This window comes from Peromyscus californicus, unplaced genomic scaffold (assembly GCF_007827085.1).
Source record: "Peromyscus californicus insignis strain IS unplaced genomic scaffold, ASM782708v3 Scaffold_3__1_contigs__length_106647218, whole genome shotgun sequence".
NCBI lineage: Eukaryota > Metazoa > Chordata > Mammalia > Rodentia > Cricetidae > Peromyscus > Peromyscus californicus.
In genome coordinates, this window is record NW_026294551.1 from 39,154,194 (window position 1) to 39,173,801 (window position 19,608).

At 43.6% G+C, this 19,608-nt stretch overlaps 1 protein-coding gene across 1 annotated transcript; it reads right to left on the reverse strand.

Moving 5' to 3' along the window:
* Positions 1 to 14,261: 14,261 nt before the first annotated feature.
* Positions 14,262 to 16,312, reverse strand: LOC128122546 (WAP four-disulfide core domain protein 18-like). The gene is made up of 3 exons (XM_052758201.1): positions 16,231 to 16,312; positions 15,484 to 15,632; positions 14,262 to 14,315 (listed from the first exon to the last, which is right to left on the reverse strand). The coding sequence occupies exons 1-3, from the start codon at positions 16,310 to 16,312 to the stop codon at positions 14,262 to 14,264; spliced, it is 285 nt and encodes a 94-aa protein (XP_052614161.1).
* Positions 16,313 to 19,608: the final 3,296 nt, after the last annotated feature.

A 19,608-nucleotide genomic window follows, 5' to 3' on the forward strand; every position in this document is an offset into this window, starting at 1 on the left:
AACTATGCCTCACTCTCCCCCATTCTCCCAAAAGAAAGAAAATGATATCCTTAATAAATTATTTTGTGGGCATCAGAAAAAGGGTGAGTGACTTGTAACCACAACATTCAACTGATGAAATAGTTCTCTGTTGAAAGGCTTAATTTGTCACTCCCCTCCCCCAAAGAAATGTTTATCTATGAGGGTTACAATAATTCTGGAGCACACTCAAAGGAGCGTCCCTGTTCCCCACAGGCACCTGACCCGATCTCACACTACAGGAGACATATATTCTCATGCCCAAAGCACTATGGGAAAGCTCTACTCTTTATGTATCAGAGTATAATCAACATCGATAGAAACACATGTTTTTTTTCTATATTAAGGACATTAAAGGCCAAAGAAATAAACTTTACAAAGCACTTAGACCAGTACCTGGAAAATAAATCTTTCCTTTATAAAAGTATAAAAGTTTTTACTCGTTAAATACAATGACTGGAAACCATCTGTGACCTAAACATTTGTTTCGTGGTTTGATAATATTTATGAAATGAATATTTATAATCTTTAGCCTTACAATTTCATTCCTAGGAATGTGCAGGAATCATCTTCCCAGACATACAAAATATTAGTGTTACACCATGTTCACTACAGCAATCAGCACAATAGGACAAGAAAAAGAAATGATCATAGAAGCCTATTAGTTAAGTGAACTACAGTAGATCCACTAACTAAATTCATTTAATCCCCAAAGAATAAGATTTATTCATAGGCTGGGCATGGTGGTACACTCCTTTAATCCCAGCACTTGGGAGGCAGAGGCAGGCGGATCTCTGAGTTCGAGGCCAGCCTGGTCTATAGAGTGAGTTTCAGGACCGCCAGGGCTACACAGAAAAACCCTGTCTCAAAAGAACATTATTTAGTGTTGGCACAGAAATATGTTTGGCAATAATTTTAAATGGAAACACTATAAAGTGTTCCAGATGATAGGATATGTCAGATTGTAGAGTACACATTAGGTGATGCGAGTGAAGACAAGAGAGGAGGGCTTGTCTTTCTTACTCATTATCTGTTGCCTCTGTTTCTTCACTTGTAAAATAATGGCATTAGTGTAGGGTGGTGGTGGCACACACCTTTAATGCCAGCACTCAGGAGGCAGAATCAGGCAGATTTCTGTGAGTCTGGGGCCAGTGTGGTCTACAAAGCAAGTTCCAGAACAGCCAAGGCTGTTACATAGAGAGACCCTGTATTGAAAAACAAAACAAAAGAAAAAAATAACACCAAAACCCCCAAACAAGCAAAAACAAACAAAAAACAAACAAACAAACAAATGCATTGGAGGAATTGTAGGGAAACTCTGAGATTTCAAAGCAATAATCAGTAATAGCCTAGCAGTGTAATTTTTGAACTCAATGGTGAGCCAAGTGTGGTGGCTCAGGCCAATTACCCCAGCATCTGGGAGTTGGAGGAAGGACTGTTTTGACTTTGAGACTAACTTGGGCTGGTTAGTGAGTTCTGGGCCTACCTGAATGAGACCCTGTCTCAAACAAACAAACAAACAAACAAACAAACAAACAATCTTGCTGAGTCTTCCTACAATGACCCCTGTCTTTTAGGGAAAGTAGTTTATTGCATGAGGTTGTGTATCCCTCATAAACACCAAATAGGACAGAACAACTTCACACTGCTGTTTCTTTTTTTTTTTTTTTTTTTTTTTTTTTTTTTTTTTGGTTTTTCGAGACAGGGTTTCTCTGTGTAGCTTTGCGCCTTTCCTGGGACTCACTTGATAGCCCAGGCTGGCCTCGAACTCACAGAGATCTGCCTGTCTCTGCCTCCCGAGTGCTGGGATTAAAGGCATGCGCCACCACCGCCCGGCCCACACTGCTGTTTCTTAAACCTGTTGTAGACAGTAAAATTATTTGCCTTTAACAATATCACTGGGTCATTGGATAGTGTACTATGTGGGTTCCCTAACATTTCTTATATTATAAAAGGTTCTTTGAGGCAGTTTGAGAAGGTCTTAAAACTCATAAATGTGTACAGGATTACTGTGTGGTGGGTTTGCATGGAGGATTGTCAATGAGCCTTATGTTAGTCTGTTTCTTGTTGCTATAGCAAAATACCTGAAGCTGGGCAACTCTCTTTTTAAAAAGGTTTGTTTGGCTTATAGTTTTAGAAGCAAATGGTCTAAGATCAGGTGTGGCCTTGTCTAATCAGCTACTGGTGAGTACCTTCTTATTACATCAAAACAGTGGATGGCATCGTGGTTGCATGTAGAAGGGAGAGATCACATGGTGACTCAGGAAGGGAGAGCTCAGGAAAACCCAGGCACACACATTTATAAGAACCCATTCTAGATGATTCTAACCCACCCCTGCAAGATTCAACCCACCCATGAGATAGGCATTATGAGGGTGGTCCTCTAAGGACCTAGATAAAGTCCATGAGTTCCCTGTCCCATGCCAACACCATCACACTGGGAACCAAGGTAGAAGCACATGAGTCTTTGTGGGAACCGATGCTATCCAAACTTGTAGCAAGAGGAGAGGGCTGCAGGCTCGCTGGGATTCCATTAGAGATTTACAGCACACTAAACATGGTGGGTTCTCTTCACATGTGAGTAATACTCCCTCTTGATGAAGGATGTCTGCAGAGACAGCAACTCTCACTTCCCCTTTCCTGTGGGGTTTCCCTACCATTTTCCAAAAACATTGTTGTGCCGTTTCCAGATAAATGGTTCACATCGAGGTTCATCCACTTGTCATGAGATCCCTATGAAATGAGTACCCTTTTAAAAAACGATTTATTGTTTCTCAAAATTTTAAATTGTGTATGTGTCTGTGTGTGGGTATGTGCATGTGAGTGCAGGTACTCACAGAGACCAGTAGGGGGCATCAGATCCCCTGGACCTGGAGTTACAGGTGATTATGAACTGCCCTAGGTGGGTTCTGGGAACTGAATTTGGGTTCCCTGAAAGTTCAATTCCTGTTCTGGAGAAAAGGTTCCTCTCTCCAGCCCCAAAACATAAACAACTTACATGAAAGCAAAGAGCTAAGAAAGAATTGACAGAGCTTTCGAACTAAAACTTCAAAGGGAGATTTAAGAAGAAACCTCCTCACACCTGCCAAGCCTGTGGTACTAGTGGCCATGTTTGCTCACAAACCAGAACAATGACCGGGAATAGATGTCCCCACTGCCCAAGTCAGGAAGCTCATGGATATAGTAACTTTGGGGTCCTGATTAGGGAAAGGGGAGAGGGCTGCAGAGAAAGCCCAACCATTAAGAAAGATGACACACTGAGAAGAATTTCTCTGCCCTAGCTAGCCTTTGCTCAGAGCTGAAGAAGGTGAATGTGAGCAGAAGAAACTGCCCCGAGTGCAGAGCTTTGCTGTGAGGGAGTCAGTAGGGACAGCCACTGCCACTCACATTTGTGGTCACAGCTCTGAGATGCTGGGAGCTTTTACTCTGTTCTGTACAGCTTAGAGGAATGTGCAGAAAGAGGAAGACCCTGACTTCTCATGACTGCTGTATTTAGGGGCGTGGCCTGATTTGCAGGAAAGTGTTTTGGTTTTGGAAGCAAAGACATCAGCTAGCCCATTCATAAGCTTTTTGATTGAGGACACATGTGCCATATCTCTGAGGCCCAATTTCTCTGCAATTGAAATACGGATAGTGGGCAGGCAGTGGTGTCGCATGCCTTTAATCCCAGCACTCTGTGAGTTCAAGGCCAGTCTGGTCAACAGAACAAGATCCAGGACAGGCACCAAAACTACACAGAGAAACCCTGTCTTGAAAAAAACAAAAAATAAAAAGAAAAGAAGAAAAAAGAAAAAGAAATACTGATAGCATTTATTTAGAAAAGGTGTGAAGATTAACAGAAGAAAGGTGAGGTTTACAGGTATTTCCTCGGTCTGCACTGTACAGCAGCAGCCAACAGATGGCGCAATGGACACCACCACCACCACCACCACCACCACCACCACCATTCCTACCTTTGCTCCTGATCCAAATGCCAGACTCAGCTTCCTCTGGAGGAGCAGCCATGACACTAATCTTCAGTGCAAGTTGGGCGACACAGGCACCAATGGGTGCAATTTGGATGAAGCCATTAATTTGGATCAAGCTCTGTACTAAGCCTATTGGAAACTGCAGTTTACCGATGTGTAGTTCAGCACTTGCAGGAGGCTCTGTAACCAATTAACCATTAAGTTGTAACTAGTTGTGTTGTTTCTTTCTGGCCCTTCAGCTTCTTATAAATACTGCCATATAATGTAATTGGCTGGTGTTCTCGGAGCCTGCTTTGGTGGAGAAGATTGGTTAGTTGCTTTCCTTTTTCATTGTTTTGTCTAGCTTATAATTGCTCAAACTCTGAATGAATTGGTTTAAGATTGTCTTTGTACTGACAGTGTCCTCAGGTGTCTATGTTTGCAGTGTTGTCTAAGCGACTCCAGGAAGCACTTAGAGAGCAACACACCAGGCGAGTGTAGGAAAAGACTTTTGTCCCTTTCTGGTTTCCCACCTGAAAACTGGGGTGTTATGAATATCTGCCTCATAAGAAGTCTTCAGGATGAAACAGAATAACGTGTTTGAAAAGACCTAGTGCAAAAAGGCTGCCAAACATGTTCTCATTCTTTTTCTTCTTGGAGGGGGCTCCCTGCTGTGAAGAATAATTTTTGAAACATTCTGAAAAAGAAGTGCATATTTCATAAATGCAGCTGAAGTTTTAAAAAGCATGTCACTTAAAACAGTAAATATATATGAAATTGCCATTATTGCCAAGTATTGATAAATTAAGCAATATCCCATATTTGGGGGTTCACCATTTAGCAAGACTAAGCATATTATTTTACTGGGATAGGGAAATCATTCAAAAGATTCAGTTTAAATGGTCCACTTCAGCAAATACAGATTCTAGAGATGATCTGGCAATATGACACAGTCTACAATTGATCTGGCACTTTGTCCTTTAAACATGATCTGCACACAGAACAAGGATGCCAGTTTCAGTCCAAGGGGGAAGTGTGTTTTCAGTAAATGGTGCTGGAAAATTCCTGAACATGAGAAAGACTGAATTTGGATCCCTGCTCTCACATATGAAAACTTCACTCATGGGCCAGTGAGATGGCCCAGGGAGTAAAGTGGTTGCTGTGTAAGCCTGACAATGTGAGTTCAACCCCCAGGACCCAAGTGGGAAGAAAGAACCAACTCCTGAATGTCGTCTTCTGACCTCTGTGTGTGCATGGCCTCTATTCATGTGCACAGACACACTACATCATCAAATATAAACAGCAAAACAAGAAGAAGAAGGAGAAGGAGGAGGAGGAGGAGGAGGAGGAGGAGGAGGAGGAGATGTGACTCAAAGACTTTTGAAAGGACATATAGATGTGGATCTTGGATTAAATAATCATTTTAAAAATGTGGTGTAAAAACCAGATAGAATAAAAAAATAAACAAAAACTGGATTTCATCAATATTAAAGACTTTCATGCATCAAAGGGCACTAACAAGAAAGTGAGAGGTTGTTCATGGAATGGGAGAAAATCTTTACAAATCACATATTTATAACTGGACTATGTTGGGTGTGGTGGTGCACAGCTTTAATCCCAGCACTTGGGAGGCAGAGGAAGGCAGCTCTCTGTGAGGATCATGTGGTCTACATAGTGAGTTCCAGGACAGCCAAGACTGTGTAGAGAGAACCTGACTTAAAAACAACAACAACAACAACAACAAAAAGACTAGATTAGAATAGGTGAAGAATTTCTGTGACTCAAGAACAAAAAGAAAACAACCCAATTTTAAAAGGGCAAAGGGGTATGAAAAATGTTTCTCCAGAGAAGATATTTATTTAAACGGCTAATAATCATATAATCACACGAAAAGCTACTGTATTTTGCCAGGTATGTGGTACATACCTAGGATCCCAGCACTCCGGGAGTCTGAGGCAAGAGTGCAAGTTTAAGACCAGCCTGGGCAATTGAGTGAGATTTGTCTCCAAATAAAAAGTAAAACAAAAAAGCATGAGGCTGGAGTTACAGTTCAGTGGTAGAGTGGTTGACTAGCTTGAATTAGGCCCCAGGGTCAGGTACCAGGATGACCAGATGGCTTGATGGGTAAAGGCGCTTGTCCCCAAACCTGACAACCCGAGTTTGATCCCTGGCTCCCAAAAGTTGTCTTCTTACCCCCACTTATGCATCACACAGTTAATCAGTTAATTAGTCAATTAAAAAACAAAGCTAGGTAACCAACACATATTGATTAAAACTGTGGAGAATCTGGAACCCTCATCCTCTGCTGGTGGGAAGAGAAGGAAGCAGATTCTGTAAATTAATTTGGAAATTCTTCAGAAAGTCAGACAGAGTGGTCAGATAATGGAGTAATAGAATAAAAAACACATTCAGTGGAAATTTGCTACCTGAGTGTTGGTGAGAGCGTCTTGTAAAATTCACAGGATGGAAACCCTCCAAATGCCCACTAACTGAGGTAGCACAGATGCCGTGTATGGCTCCAGCATACCATGGACTGTTGTTCATCCCTTACAAAGATCCGAGTCCTGCTGGCTGTGGTGACACAGATGAACTGTGAAAACACTGGGAGACGCCAGACTTAAAAGACTAGATAGTGTTTGATTCCACTTCTGTGAAATGTCCAGAGTAGGAAAGTGCTTCAAGATGGAAATCGGGTTCATGGGCAGGGGTGAAGGAAGGAAAGAGCAGAGGATGTCTCCCTAAACAGTTAGGAAGTTGTGGAACTGTTCTGGATTAGATAGTGCTGAGGTTGCCCAAACTGGGAATGCACACAAACCTGTGTACTTCGTAAGTATGTGAATTTTATTCCCTTACGTCTATCACCCCGCTGGAGACATCCAGAGAACCTGATTTAATGAATGTGACTCAAGGGCACTGGCATGGTGTTTGAAAACTTCCAGGTGACTCTAGGGAACAGGCAGAGAATCCCTCCTGCTGAGAATGGAGTCTGTTAGGGTGAGCTCCCCAGGCTGGTAATACTCCACGGACATCACCACACCTTTCCAGTGGCAGAAGCAAAAGCTGCCCTTGGGACTCTGCTGGGCAGGGACAACTGGGCTCTCTGTGCCTGGAGCCTTCTGGCCCTTTGCCTAGCTACTTCTTCTCTTTGCCAGTTTTTATGTGTAGTTGGTTGCAGTTCAAAATAAAACCATGAGCATGGCTGTAGTGGCTTTTCTGAGCTCTGTGAGTTCTCCTAGCAAATTGCTCCATGTGAGCATGATCATGGGGACCTCCCAGGTTTCTCAAACTGGATGAAGGGAGAACTGAGAATGAACTCACTCATTGTCAAAATCGTGCTAATGTAACAGGAGCCTGCCCAGAGTACGTTCTTATTCACATTGTGTGAGTTGACATAGCGCAAATGTCTGAAATTTGAAAGGCTGATAGTAGATTTACAACAGATGGTTCTTCCCCACCAAGGGCTTTTTCTCTCTCTCTCACGTTTTTAAAATGTTGAATTCAGAGATGCTGCATTTGATTAAGTTGAGCAATTCATTTCATTTCAAGATTGTGTCTTTCATTTATGTGTATATGACTGTGTGCATAAATGTCACATGTGTGTTGGTGCTTCTAGAAACCAGAACAGGTGTTAGATACCCTAGAGCTGGAGTTACAGGTGGTTGTGAGGCAAGTGTGTATGGATGGGGGTGTCTCAGAGTGTGGATGGGGAGGTTGAGGACACCTTGTGGGAGTTAGTTTTCTCAATTCATCATGTGTATTTCAGGGATTGAATTCAGGTCATCATGATTGATGGCAAGCATCTTTACCTGTTGAACTGTCTCACTGGCCCCAGATTTTCCATTATGGTATAAGAACACAACGAACTTCAATTATCAAACATAATGTCTGCATTTAATTTCAGAAAAATATCTTTTGCAGTGTTAGATAACGTTGTTTTAATTGTGTTATTTTATTGTCCTTATTGGATAATTTATTTGGCTTTTATGCTTTTGTAGAAACCTACTGGCCCCTATATCACCTCATCGTGGTTTCTTGACCAGATTTGCCATGCAAGATAGGAGTTCCCTCCTGTAGTGTGAGCCTCAAATCCAAACAGAGAGCTGTTGGTTGTCACCATAACCGTCACGCTACTGTTGTACTGATGGGCATACTCACCAGACAGGTCCCTACTGCAGCTCTAGGGGACCACAGCTGGATAGGACTGTTGGTGACTTTTCTTTCCTGACACCTTGCACAGGACCTCCCAGTCCTATAAAAGCTAGTGGGCAGAAGAAAGGACACTTGTAGCTGAAATGCAGCCTGATTTCTCAGTGTCTTACAAACCAGATGTTATCTACAGGATCTTATTTTGTGATAGACCTGGTAAGATTCAACATTCTTAGTATTTTACATTTAACAGGCAACATGCCCTTGAGGAAGAAACAATGTTGTTTTTTTTTCTTCTTTTCCCCACCCCTGGTGCTTGGGGTTGAACCCAGGGCCTTATGTGTAGTAGATAAGTGCACTACCAGCAAGCCACGTGTTATTTGTTAAGAGGTTTGAACTTTGGGCAATACATTCAACTTGATGGGATATCCAAGATCAAAATGCCAGAGGCAAGAGTCAATTCCTACCTGTGTAACCACCTAATCCATGTAATAGCCCATGGGACTTGGCTTTATTATCATGGAGGAGTACCCCTGGGAAATACCTACCCCACATAGCTCTCTGTGTGAAAAATTTTGACTTGGAAGGGTTTTTTAGATTTACAGAAAAGTCATTTGGAGACAATACAAAGAGGGCTCTTATATTCTTCCTTCCCCAAGTCCATTCACAGATTTTAGACAAGTCAAGTCCGTACAGAGTGACTGAGGTAATTTTGATTGTATATATAATTTATAATCAATCAAAAGTCCTAGCTGAGCATCCATGGATTCCAACTGTATGTCTCAATGCTTGTGCTGGGAGCAATATCCACCAGGAGTTTGCAGGGTTCTGGGCAGAGAATTCAGTGGCAGCTTGAGTTCCAGCTTTCCATATTTCACAGTGTTGATAGAAAACTTATTTTCAGTTTGTCTGTTTTTCTTTTTATTCCATGGCCTTGCAAACTTAACCCATGGTGGCCGGGGATAAACCAAGAGTGCAGACTCCACAAGTGATCTGTCTCCTCCCTCCCCCTCTGCAGCAAAGTGTCATTGCTGGGCTCTGCTTACCTGTGAGACTTCCTTCTTCCTTTCAGGGAGAGTCTGGTCTCTGTTGCTCTGGACTCATTCAAGTCCAAACAGTGGGTGGCAGAGCCACCTGACTGGCAGCTTTGCATGAATTGGGTGAGGCTGTTAGGGAGAAGTCACATGCCCAGATTAGAGGCGGACAAAAGAGATTGAGGAAGCAATTCACTGTGTTCTCTAGCCCAATGCCTCCCAGGGCTTCTGAACTCTATGGAGACAGTGATACTGTTTCTCTTATGCCCTTTCTTCCCAGAATAGAAATAGAGAGGGGCTTGATAGGAATGAGTCCAGTGTGATCCTTGGAGAGTTTTGCATGTTTGAGAGCAATAGGCCCAAGCCACAGATGGCCTGGCAGTGAGTAATCCCCCGCAGAGGCCAAGCCGGAATGACATGAGCTGGCCTTGTTCTTGGACCATCATTAGAGATGCTCAGAATATGCATGGGGTGGACTCCAGTGTGAGGTGCTAAGTACTAACAGCTAAAGAAAGTATGGGCAGATAGAATACTACCTCTTCTTTCCCTAGTCTACTGGGGCAAAGGGACAGTGAGGTTACACAGACCTGCATACAAGTGTTCAGCTAAAGTCCCAACAGCTATACATACAGACATGAGACCAGAAATGGAAAAAGAAATAGCAAGGAAAGAAAACACAGTAAAACAATCATACTCTTTGTTTAGTTCACTTACAAGCTATATGTTTACTACTTTTTATTTTTTTGAGATAAAATTCTACTACATACCCAGACTTGTGATGTTTCAGCCTCCCAAATGCCAGGATTGTAGGGCTTAGCAAGCAACACTCCTGAACTCAACACTTAATGTCCAATCAATTCCCGAGTCAAGCCTGTTAAATACATTCCAACAGAGAACACATCGCACATAGGAGGGGTTCTATAATACAGACAAACTCTCTGGCCACCATGGAACTGCTCTTCCCATCCTCAGAAGCTGGTATCCAGCATTTGGGGTCTGCTTGAAAGCCCTAGAGATTGCTGTGTTGTCTTTTTCTGCAGCCTTCAAAACATTAGACAAATGCCAAAAAAGTCTTATAAAAGGACCTAGGAGCCGGGCATGGTGGCACAGGCCTGTAATCCCAGGACTTGGGAGGCAGAGGAAGGGAGAGCTCTGTGAGTTCCAGGTCAGCCTGGACTATTTAAAAATAGTAGAAAGACCCTGTCTTTAAAAAAAAAAAGTTCCAGGCTTTTTGAGAAACTTTGGATGCTAGGTCCCTTTCCTGTGAACTAGAGGAGAACTCATCCAAAAGCCAAAAGTTGGGCTGGTGCCGAGGTGAGAGAATTCTGGATTTACCTGTCCTACAGTTGACTAGTCAGTCACATTTACTGGATTTCACTGAATCTAAGAAACAATCCATTTTAAGAAGTACCACTATTTCCTATGCAATTAAGAAGAAGAAACGGTGCGAATTAAACTGTGACCTGCTATCTATTGCAAGATTTGTCTGGATTTTTAAAGATGTTTAAATTGAAGAAATATGTATGGGTAGTAGATGAAATGCAGTAATTTCCAAAATGGCAGTAGTCACAACACCATCCCACTTCCACACTGTGATTATCTGTCAAGCAAATGTAGACAAGGATCCTCCTGTCCTAAATGGGGAAAACAAGATCCCTCTGGAACCCTGTGTGTCTCTATAAAACTCACTTCTTTACCAGACTCTTAATCTCCCTTTGATATCATCTAAAGACTGAATTATACGGTCAGCTGTTGTTTTAAGCATGGTTTGTAGACGCTTGATTGTGGCTAATGAGCAGTGAGATGTTCAGAGCAAGTGAGACATGGGGGTAGGTCTGTGCTTTCTTTCTTATGATCCTGGAATCCTGCCACCGACATCAAAACCCACGTGACCCAGGCATCCTGCAGTCCAGCCTGTCAGGCCCAATGCATGTACATGAGGTCCACTTTGATCTTCCATTTACCATCAAGAAAGCCAGGTGGGTGCAGGTGCCACTGAGATGAGCCCAACTAGACTGTCCAACCAACCTACAGAAGTTTGAGCTAATAAATGGTTGATTATTTTGTTGTTTTTGTTTTGTTTTTAAATCCTCAAGGTTTGGGGTAGTTTGTCATGGTCAAGTGCACTCGAACCTAAACAGGTACTGGAAGTACTGTACCGTCACAGTACAGTCTAAGACACATGGCATGCAGATGGGAACTGCTCGATCTGTGGTGTTCTACCACAGAATCCTGAATGGACCAAGGCAGAAAGAGATGACAGAAGAAAGATCTGGTCCATTTTCAAGCAAAAATTGCAATATAGAAATGTAAGGAATTTCTGAATTATAACAGGAAAACTTTCTCCTTTATAATCTCTTATAGCAATAAAAGACTCAAAGTAACAAATAAGTTCAGGGTAAATATATAATAATAATAACAATAATAATAATAATAATAATTATTATTATTATAGGTCACTTTCTTAGGATCTCCTGGGCTTTAGAGAGTAAGCAGTCAGGGCTGGTGAGATGACTCAGAAGGTAAAGGCCAATGTTGATGACCTCAGTTCCATCATCCCTGAGACCAACATGGTGGAAGGAAAGAACCGACTTTGGTGAGTTGTCTTTTGACCTCCACGTGTACACTGTAGCATGTGCTTATACAGACACGTGTACACACAAGTAAATAAGCATTTAGAAAGTCACCAGTTAGCAAGGAAACACTACCCGTCTCCCCTCAACACCCCCCGCCCCCTGCCATGAGGTGACCCTTAGCTTCTTTGGGTATGTCTGAAATCTTTTTGTAATGAACAGAAAGACTCTGAAACCCTTGAGGAGAATCTCTGGTATTTTGTGTTGGCAAGGGGTAGGTGTTCAGCGTGGTACAGAAAGGGATGGGGACCACAGAGAGAAGCTAGACTGGAGGAAGGCCTGTGGGTTACTTTCTGCTCTCTCCTGCTCCACCTTGTTCCAGGAAGATTGTTGCTGGAAGGAAGATTCCAACAAAAATCAGTCCTGTGTGGGGTCAGAATAACAAAATATTATAGTTGGAGAGACATAGAGGAGAGACATGCAGTAGATGGAGGCTGATCTCCCATCTCCAAGGAGTTTCTCCTTCCATTTCCCATCTCCCTATTCCCTAACACTGAAGTTTAGCTAATATAGCACCAAGGGAGACAGCTATTAAAGAGGGGATGCCCTCAGTCAGGGGCACTGTGGTGGTTAATTTTGTGTGCCAACTCAGTCATGTTGCAGTCTAGCATTCAAATGCTTATCTAGATGTGGCTGGAACCATATCTCATAACAGCCGTTCAATCAAAAATCAATAACCTTAAGAGAAATCAGCGTAGACAAGCTGTGCTGGAGAGACTTGAGTCCGTGGAGATACTTTTGGAGCAGAGCCGAGGCTCCCCTGATGAGGGTGTTCTAGCCAAGGGATTCTGAACTACCATGAAGGCTGTCTGTCCAGGTTTGCAGCTGGCAAGGGAAGCCCCCAACGTGCAACAATGCCATCCTTTCTTAATGTTTATGCTACTTATTTATCTGGTTGACCCTAACTGAAAGATGTTGAGAGAGCTTCCTAACACAGAGTCACCTACTGGACAAAATGTGGTTGACCAATTGGGTTCAAATGAACCCAGATGATAATATCCCTCTCTTTGACAAGACACCCTACTCTGTTGGGTGGGCAGTCCCACCAACCCACTAAGATTTCACTAAGAAGGCACAAGTGAGGAGCTGGCATTTAGCAGAGGAGTAGCCACAGGAGGGGAGTTCTCAGGGCAAAATGTGAACTCTGAGAGGGTGAAAAACTATTCGCCTAGGAAGAAGAACTGACAGGAAATAGAGGTACACATTTAAAAAGGCCTTTAGAGGAAACAGACCGAGTGAACCAGAGAGAGTACATAGAACTAACAGTCTAGAGGGAACTACATAGCAGGAGACATAGGCCATCGAGTTCCAAGGTAAGCCATGTGAGGTGCAGGAGCAGTGCTGTGATAGAGATGGACATGGGACACCAAATGTGGGAGACAAAGGTGGGAGGCTTGGGAAGGTAAGAGAGTCTACATGTTTCCTGGTGAGATTCTCCCCTGAAAAGGAAGGGTTTACTTTTTCATCACTGATCCTTTATAAACCCCAACAATGCTGAGGGAACCAGGCAATCACACCTGGACATGGCTTGTAGGCCATCCAGCTCAGGCCAGGGGAGGAGCAGAAGCCCTTCCCAGAAACCAGTGCTGAGCTTGAAGTGTAGGGATGGGCCCCAGATTCCTAGAGGCATTACAATTAAGTTCTAACTCATGTAGTTAGTAACTGGTGCTTCTAACCCAGGCTTCTTATTGATTTAAAAATTATTATAAATTGTGTGTATTAAGTGTATGTATATGTAGGGGTACATGTACACATGAGGGCAGGTGTCTGAGGACGTCAGAGGTGTCAGATGCTCCTAAAGCAGGAGTTATAGGAAGTTGTGAGCCATGTGTATGCATGCTAAGAACTGACCTCAGGTCCTCTGGAAGAGCAGCATGTGCTGTTAACCACTGATCCAGCTCCCCAGCCTCTTAACTCATGCTAAACAGAACTCACACCCCAGAGGTCATGGTGGTGCTCCTGGAGGTAGAGATCCAGTCCTGCAGGATGTTGTATTACCTTAAATGGGGAGTTCCTGAGCCCTTCCTGCTCCTCCTGAAATCTGTCCCAGTAAATGCAGCTCCAGCAGGCCTGCTCTGTGGGACATGCTCAGGTTCATTGTTTGCTTGGCCAGACTGATGGTCACAAAATGCACCCAGAAAATATTCTTATGTTCTCTGTCTTGTTTGGAGATTCAGTGATGGCATGAGAAGAGGGATTATTGAGGAGCAACTTTCCCCCTAATCTGCCAGGATCCTGGTGGTTTGGTGTCCATGGACTCTCTGGAGGCTACAGGGACGGCTCTGCTAATCAGAATAGTCAATAGGATGCACAAATGAGAAGAACTCCTCAACAAGAGAATGCTAAGGATCGTTTATTTTGGACACAGACACTAGGAAGCAGTCACCACATCATAGATCTTCATCTCCTAAGGATGCAGTTCTAGGGCTAGGGAGTCGGCAAGCTTGGGCTCCGTGGACTCAGAAGAAATCCTCTGGGGCTGGTCATCTGCTGTACTTATAAGTATCGAATCCATCTTCCTCTTCACTGTCAACCGTCTACAATACAAATTTGATCATGATTTTCATCTCTTTAGAAAGGTCTAGCTGTTCAGCCCTCACTGTATGTCTAGCAGCTCATTGCTGTTTGGATCTTCTGCCTTGTTGTAGTATTTCCAATCTCCAACTGCACCCCAGATACCACAGCTATCCAGGGCAATCATTTCCCCATCTCCCAAGGAGGGCCAGCATATCTCCCACCATCTAAATTTGCTTTCCTTTCTGGTGGGCTTTGTGTATCCTAACTTAAGCTTTCTCCTCATTGATCTCCACTCTGACATCTCTTAGCTTCCCCCAGGCAAAGCTAGTCACCATTGTTAGAACTTAGTAGAAGCTGGTGCAGAGCTCATGGTGACACACAGGCCTGTTTTTCTGATTTAGTTATGTTTACCTTTTAATCTCCATTCTAACACTTGCCTGCCTGATACATAAGGTGTTCAAATGAATGAATGCTCCCACTACTTCATTATTTCTCTCCCTCCCCAAAACACCTGCTCTCCTGGGAGAGACAGACCTCTGAGGCTGGGGAGGGGAAGAAGAGTGAGACATCCCAGTTTATGAACATGTGAATCTCAGTCATGGTGACTTGTGCCACTTTAGTCTCTGTGGGATTGTCTTTGCAGAGGAGAGGGCCACAGATCATGTAACCCAGTGTCCTGCTGCCCTGTACTTCCAGTTCTTTCTCTTGGACACATCCAGACTCTTGTGTGCAGTTAGTGGACAAAGCCACATGAGACTGTCCCAGCAAGCTTCCCTGGAAACTCACTCACTCCCTTGGACATACCTTGAAAGGATGTGGTGGTTTGAATGATAATGTCCTTCATGGGCTTATACATTTGAATACTTGGTTCCTAGTTGTTGGAGCATTTTGGGGAAGGATTAGGAGGTGTGGCTTTGTTTGGTGAGATCACTGGGGACAGCCTCGGAGGTTGCAAATGCCCACATCATTCCCAGTTAGCCTGTTCTCTGCTTCATTATTGTGTGTCAAGATGTAAGCCTTCAGCTACTGCTCTAGCTCCATGCCTGTCTGCCTGTTGTCATGATCCCCACCATAATGGTCATGGACTCACTGTCTGAAACTGTAAGACCCTAATGAACTTTTTCTTCTGTAGTTGCCTTGGTCAAGGTGTCACAACAATAGGAAAGTAAGACACAGGACTATACTCACTTTGAAGACAGCAGGTTGGCAGGCATGACCACACCCATTGCTGCAGCACTTCATTTTCTCAGGGCATGATTCATCTCCTGTGCATCTCTCATCACAAGTTCCAAAAGTATTTGGGGGCAGAACGGGACAAGCTCCAGGGTTTTGTAATCCTAAAAAAAATGTTGTTTATGGAGCCTGAAGCAGTCAGAAAAAAGGCTGAGAATTGATGCTAGAGGTCCGAAAGCCTGGTCACCTGCAAGAAACTAGCTTATTCTGTATTCTCCTTTGCACCCGGGGCTCTTCCCTCAGCTTCACCAGGTCCAGTTTCTCTCTTAGGCCTGAGTGTTCCCTGGCCATTGGGGAAGTGTGCTCCCTCCCCAAGTCTATAGTTTCAGTAGAAAGAATCTTCCACTGCCACAGCCCCTTCTTTATATCTGAGAAGATGCTGTAAACCCTCTAATGACAGCCATACCTCTCTCATCCCACCATGCCCCAGGTTCATCTGGAGCAACAGTTTCAGTGACCCCCACATCAAGGCCCATCTCCAAATTAGAGGAGCTGTCCTGATCTCTACCCCAGCCTCTGTCAGACACAGCTCTCTCTCTAAAGAAAGATAAGAAGTGCAGAGTGACCACTCTTATAGACCAAAGGAAGTGAGTTCAACCCAAGCAGTGGACACATGGATTTCCCTTGTGACATCTGAGCCTCAAGCCCTAGTGGCCTTTGAGCCCTCTCTGCTCTCAGCTTGGATCCCCTTAGCACACTTACCTCTGGGAGAAGACAGAGCACAGGCCGTGTCCATCATTATGGCTAAGAAAGCCACCAAAACCAAGACTGTGGCTGCCTTCATGTTGGCTCTGGCTTGGCTGAATGCAAAAATCAGTTTATCTACTCGGTAATGCTAGAAGCACAGGAGTGACAGAGGACAGACAATTGGCAAGTATAGAAAAGAGACCTTTCCAGAAAATGCCTGCCCATAAACTGGCTTTTTCTATTTTGTAACTGACTTCTCTCTGAATACAATTAGAGTATTGTTCCTTGGTAGGTAGAACAGAGAACCAGGAAAAGTCAAGAACAGGTTTTAGCACTGTGTTCCTGCTTACAGCACACTTAGCCCTTTGTGAACGGTGAGCAAAGGATGTAATTGCTTCCTTGTAGCTCAGCATGTCAGAGTGAGAGCTGACACGGAGACAGCCACTGTGGAGAGTCAGGGCAATCTGGGGCTTTGTGGACATCCAGTTGTGTAAGGACATGGCATGCTTCTGGGACAGGTGGTGATTGTGTCCTTTGTAGCTCTAAGGATTCCCTAAACAGGTGCGGAATCTGGGCCCCTCTTCCCTGCAGAAATAGGCAATGAAATCTCTCCTGGAAGAGATGGATACTCAAAGATTCAAAGAGGCTAGGGCCAGTTGAAAGTAAAGAGATAAACTCCACTATGAAGGTTGATTTTCTTTGACCAAGGCTTTTCTGTAAGTCAGGTCTTTAGAAAGAAAGCTGCACAGGTGAGCAGAGAAGGGTTGGGAGCCATAGGAGAACAAGCAGTGTGTCTAGTTCCTGACTAGATACCTGCCCTATTTGATGCCCCAATTATAGACTCTCAGAGAAGGAGCTGTAGTGGTAGCGCACCAGCAGCTGCGGGAATGTCCCGGTCATCCTGTGTCTGACTTTGAAGTTATCTCACTTTGTACAGTTACTTCTCAGGGATTGAGAGTGGTTTCTTTGGTCACATGCTTTGCTCCATGTGTTTCCAGTCCTTCCTTCAGATTGAGGAGACATTCCTGCGTGCCTGTTACTCTCTCCCTCTGTTGTATGCATGCTGTGTCAGAAACATAGGCAAATTCATTTGTGTTTGTTTATAATGTCATAATTTAAGGAATAATCATAATTCACAAGACACAGCATTGTTTTGGGTTTGTTTCCTAGATATGGTTTATCTTTGTAGCCCTGGTTTTCCTAGAACTTGCTGTGTAGAATAGGCTGGCTCAATCTCAGAGATCCTCCAGGCTCTGAATTCCAAACACTGGGATTGAAAACACATGCCACCACCATTTGGCTTAAGACACAGCAGTTTTAATGGAAGCAACTGCCCAGGCAGTTCTACATTCCTTGGTAACCCTGGCCAAAACAAACACGTTTTTTTTTTATTCCAACCTTAGTCACTAATAATAGCTCTCAAATCACATAATATACAACACAGTAAATCCATCTCTGTCTATAAACACACACACACACACACACACACACACACACACACACACACACACACACACACACACATTACAGAAATGGCTGGAAACAGTTAATAGGCCACAGCAGAATTCAAGAGGTTTCAGAAGTCCAGCAGAGCAGAAACACAGAGGAGTGTAAATAGAATCTACATTGATAAGATAATGAACCAGGGTGTAGGGAGAAGCTGGAGAAGCTGAGGTAACTGTAAATCAGGCCACTTCAGGTCACCTGCTTGAAATCAAAGCTGCAGAGTTGAGTTTAGCTGCAGAAGCACAGAGCAGGACCAGGCTGGGAGGAAGGATGGAAGACAGATGGATGGAAGGTCCAGGTGGGGGAACAAGAAGATAAACCAATGACAGTAGAGTCAGCTATATCTACAGCAGATAAGGAGCCATCCTGAAACCCTGGGACAGTCCTGAGTTCTCTGCCTGTTGATCCTTGACACACAAATCAAGAGCTCAGATAACAGGTAGGTGGGGCTTTCACAGTGCTATATGTCCCCCATTTTATGGTCTCCAATGAGGAATTATACACTTTCATTGGTCTAATGTGTCCTGTAAGTTCTTGGGCTGGGCTTTTCTGATATGGTGTACTTCTATGTGCCCCATAGAGTCTCAATTAAATATATAAATTTATAAAGTGTCACCATTTCTATTCCTAAAGACAAATTATTTGTTCTCCTGTGTGGCATGGGTGGTGCCAGACAGGTGGCACCATTCATGTGCCTACCCAGGTGCACAGTCATTCTTCATTCTCAAAATAGAGTCAAAAGCCAGTTTTTAGAAAAAATGGAGTCTCTCTGGTCAGTGCACAGTCTGAAAAACAATTGTTTTTCACAGTATGGAGAATTTAAGATAGGTTACAGCTGAACTCAACATCTTCTGTGGAGTGAGTTTCCAGGTAGGCCTCCAGAGTCCTCGATCTTATGATTATTATAGCCCTTGCTTATTACTGCTCATCACTGATGGTGGCTTGTTTAGCCCATTCCTTGTCCCTAGTTGTCATAGCTAGGACCATGCTTGTTCAGAGGGGCTTGAGTGGGACAAGAGGGACAGAGCAGCACCATGACCTCAGAGGACATATAAAGTAACTGACAGAGCAGCAGGGCTGATCCAGTGTCCCAAAGTGCTGAACGCATCTCATCAGATGCCAGCGGAGTCCAGGCTTGTGTGGGAGGAATAGGAGAAGGAAAGAAAGACAGGCAACAGATTGTTCACAGTAGGAGGAAAGCACCAGGAAGCAACTATGTTTATCTTGTCAGCCAGATGAAATTTTCTATCACCGGACTAAATTGAGATGGGGAGCTGGATTCAATTGTGGAAAGAATAAAGTGAGATTTTTATATATGAAAGTTGGTGAGTACAAAACGCATGAGCCTATCATGAAGGAAGGCAGTCTTGTGAAATTTACCAAGGATGCTCTTACTTAGCAAAGCGAATAAAGGAAAGAAAAGGTAACATTTTCAAAACTTATGTCTGAATTAAATTTTACCACAGAGGGCTGTGGGGAGAAGTCTGACCCATTTCAGGACAAATTCAAGAAAGCAAAGCTAAGGCCGGAGTGAGGGGTCACATCTTGTTGCTTACATTGTCCTGGTTCCTGACATTTTATAAAGTTTGCAAATGTCTGAATGCACTCCTAAGAGTGACAGCTGTCATGCTACAGAAGTGTATTGGATGCGTAGGAGATGGAACTAGGGGAAACTTTTGGTTGGATATATTTTAATTCCTTTGTAATTATATATAAGGTCCATTATTAAGGTTCTTTCCAAAGCTATCTTTCAAGACTTATGGAGAAGTAAAGACATTTTGATACAAATACAAATTAAGGCAACCATAATAAATACCCCAGCAGTGTAGAACCTTCCTAGTGGGATACTTTCCAGGGAGGAAGAAAGCTGGCCCTTCTTCATGGAAA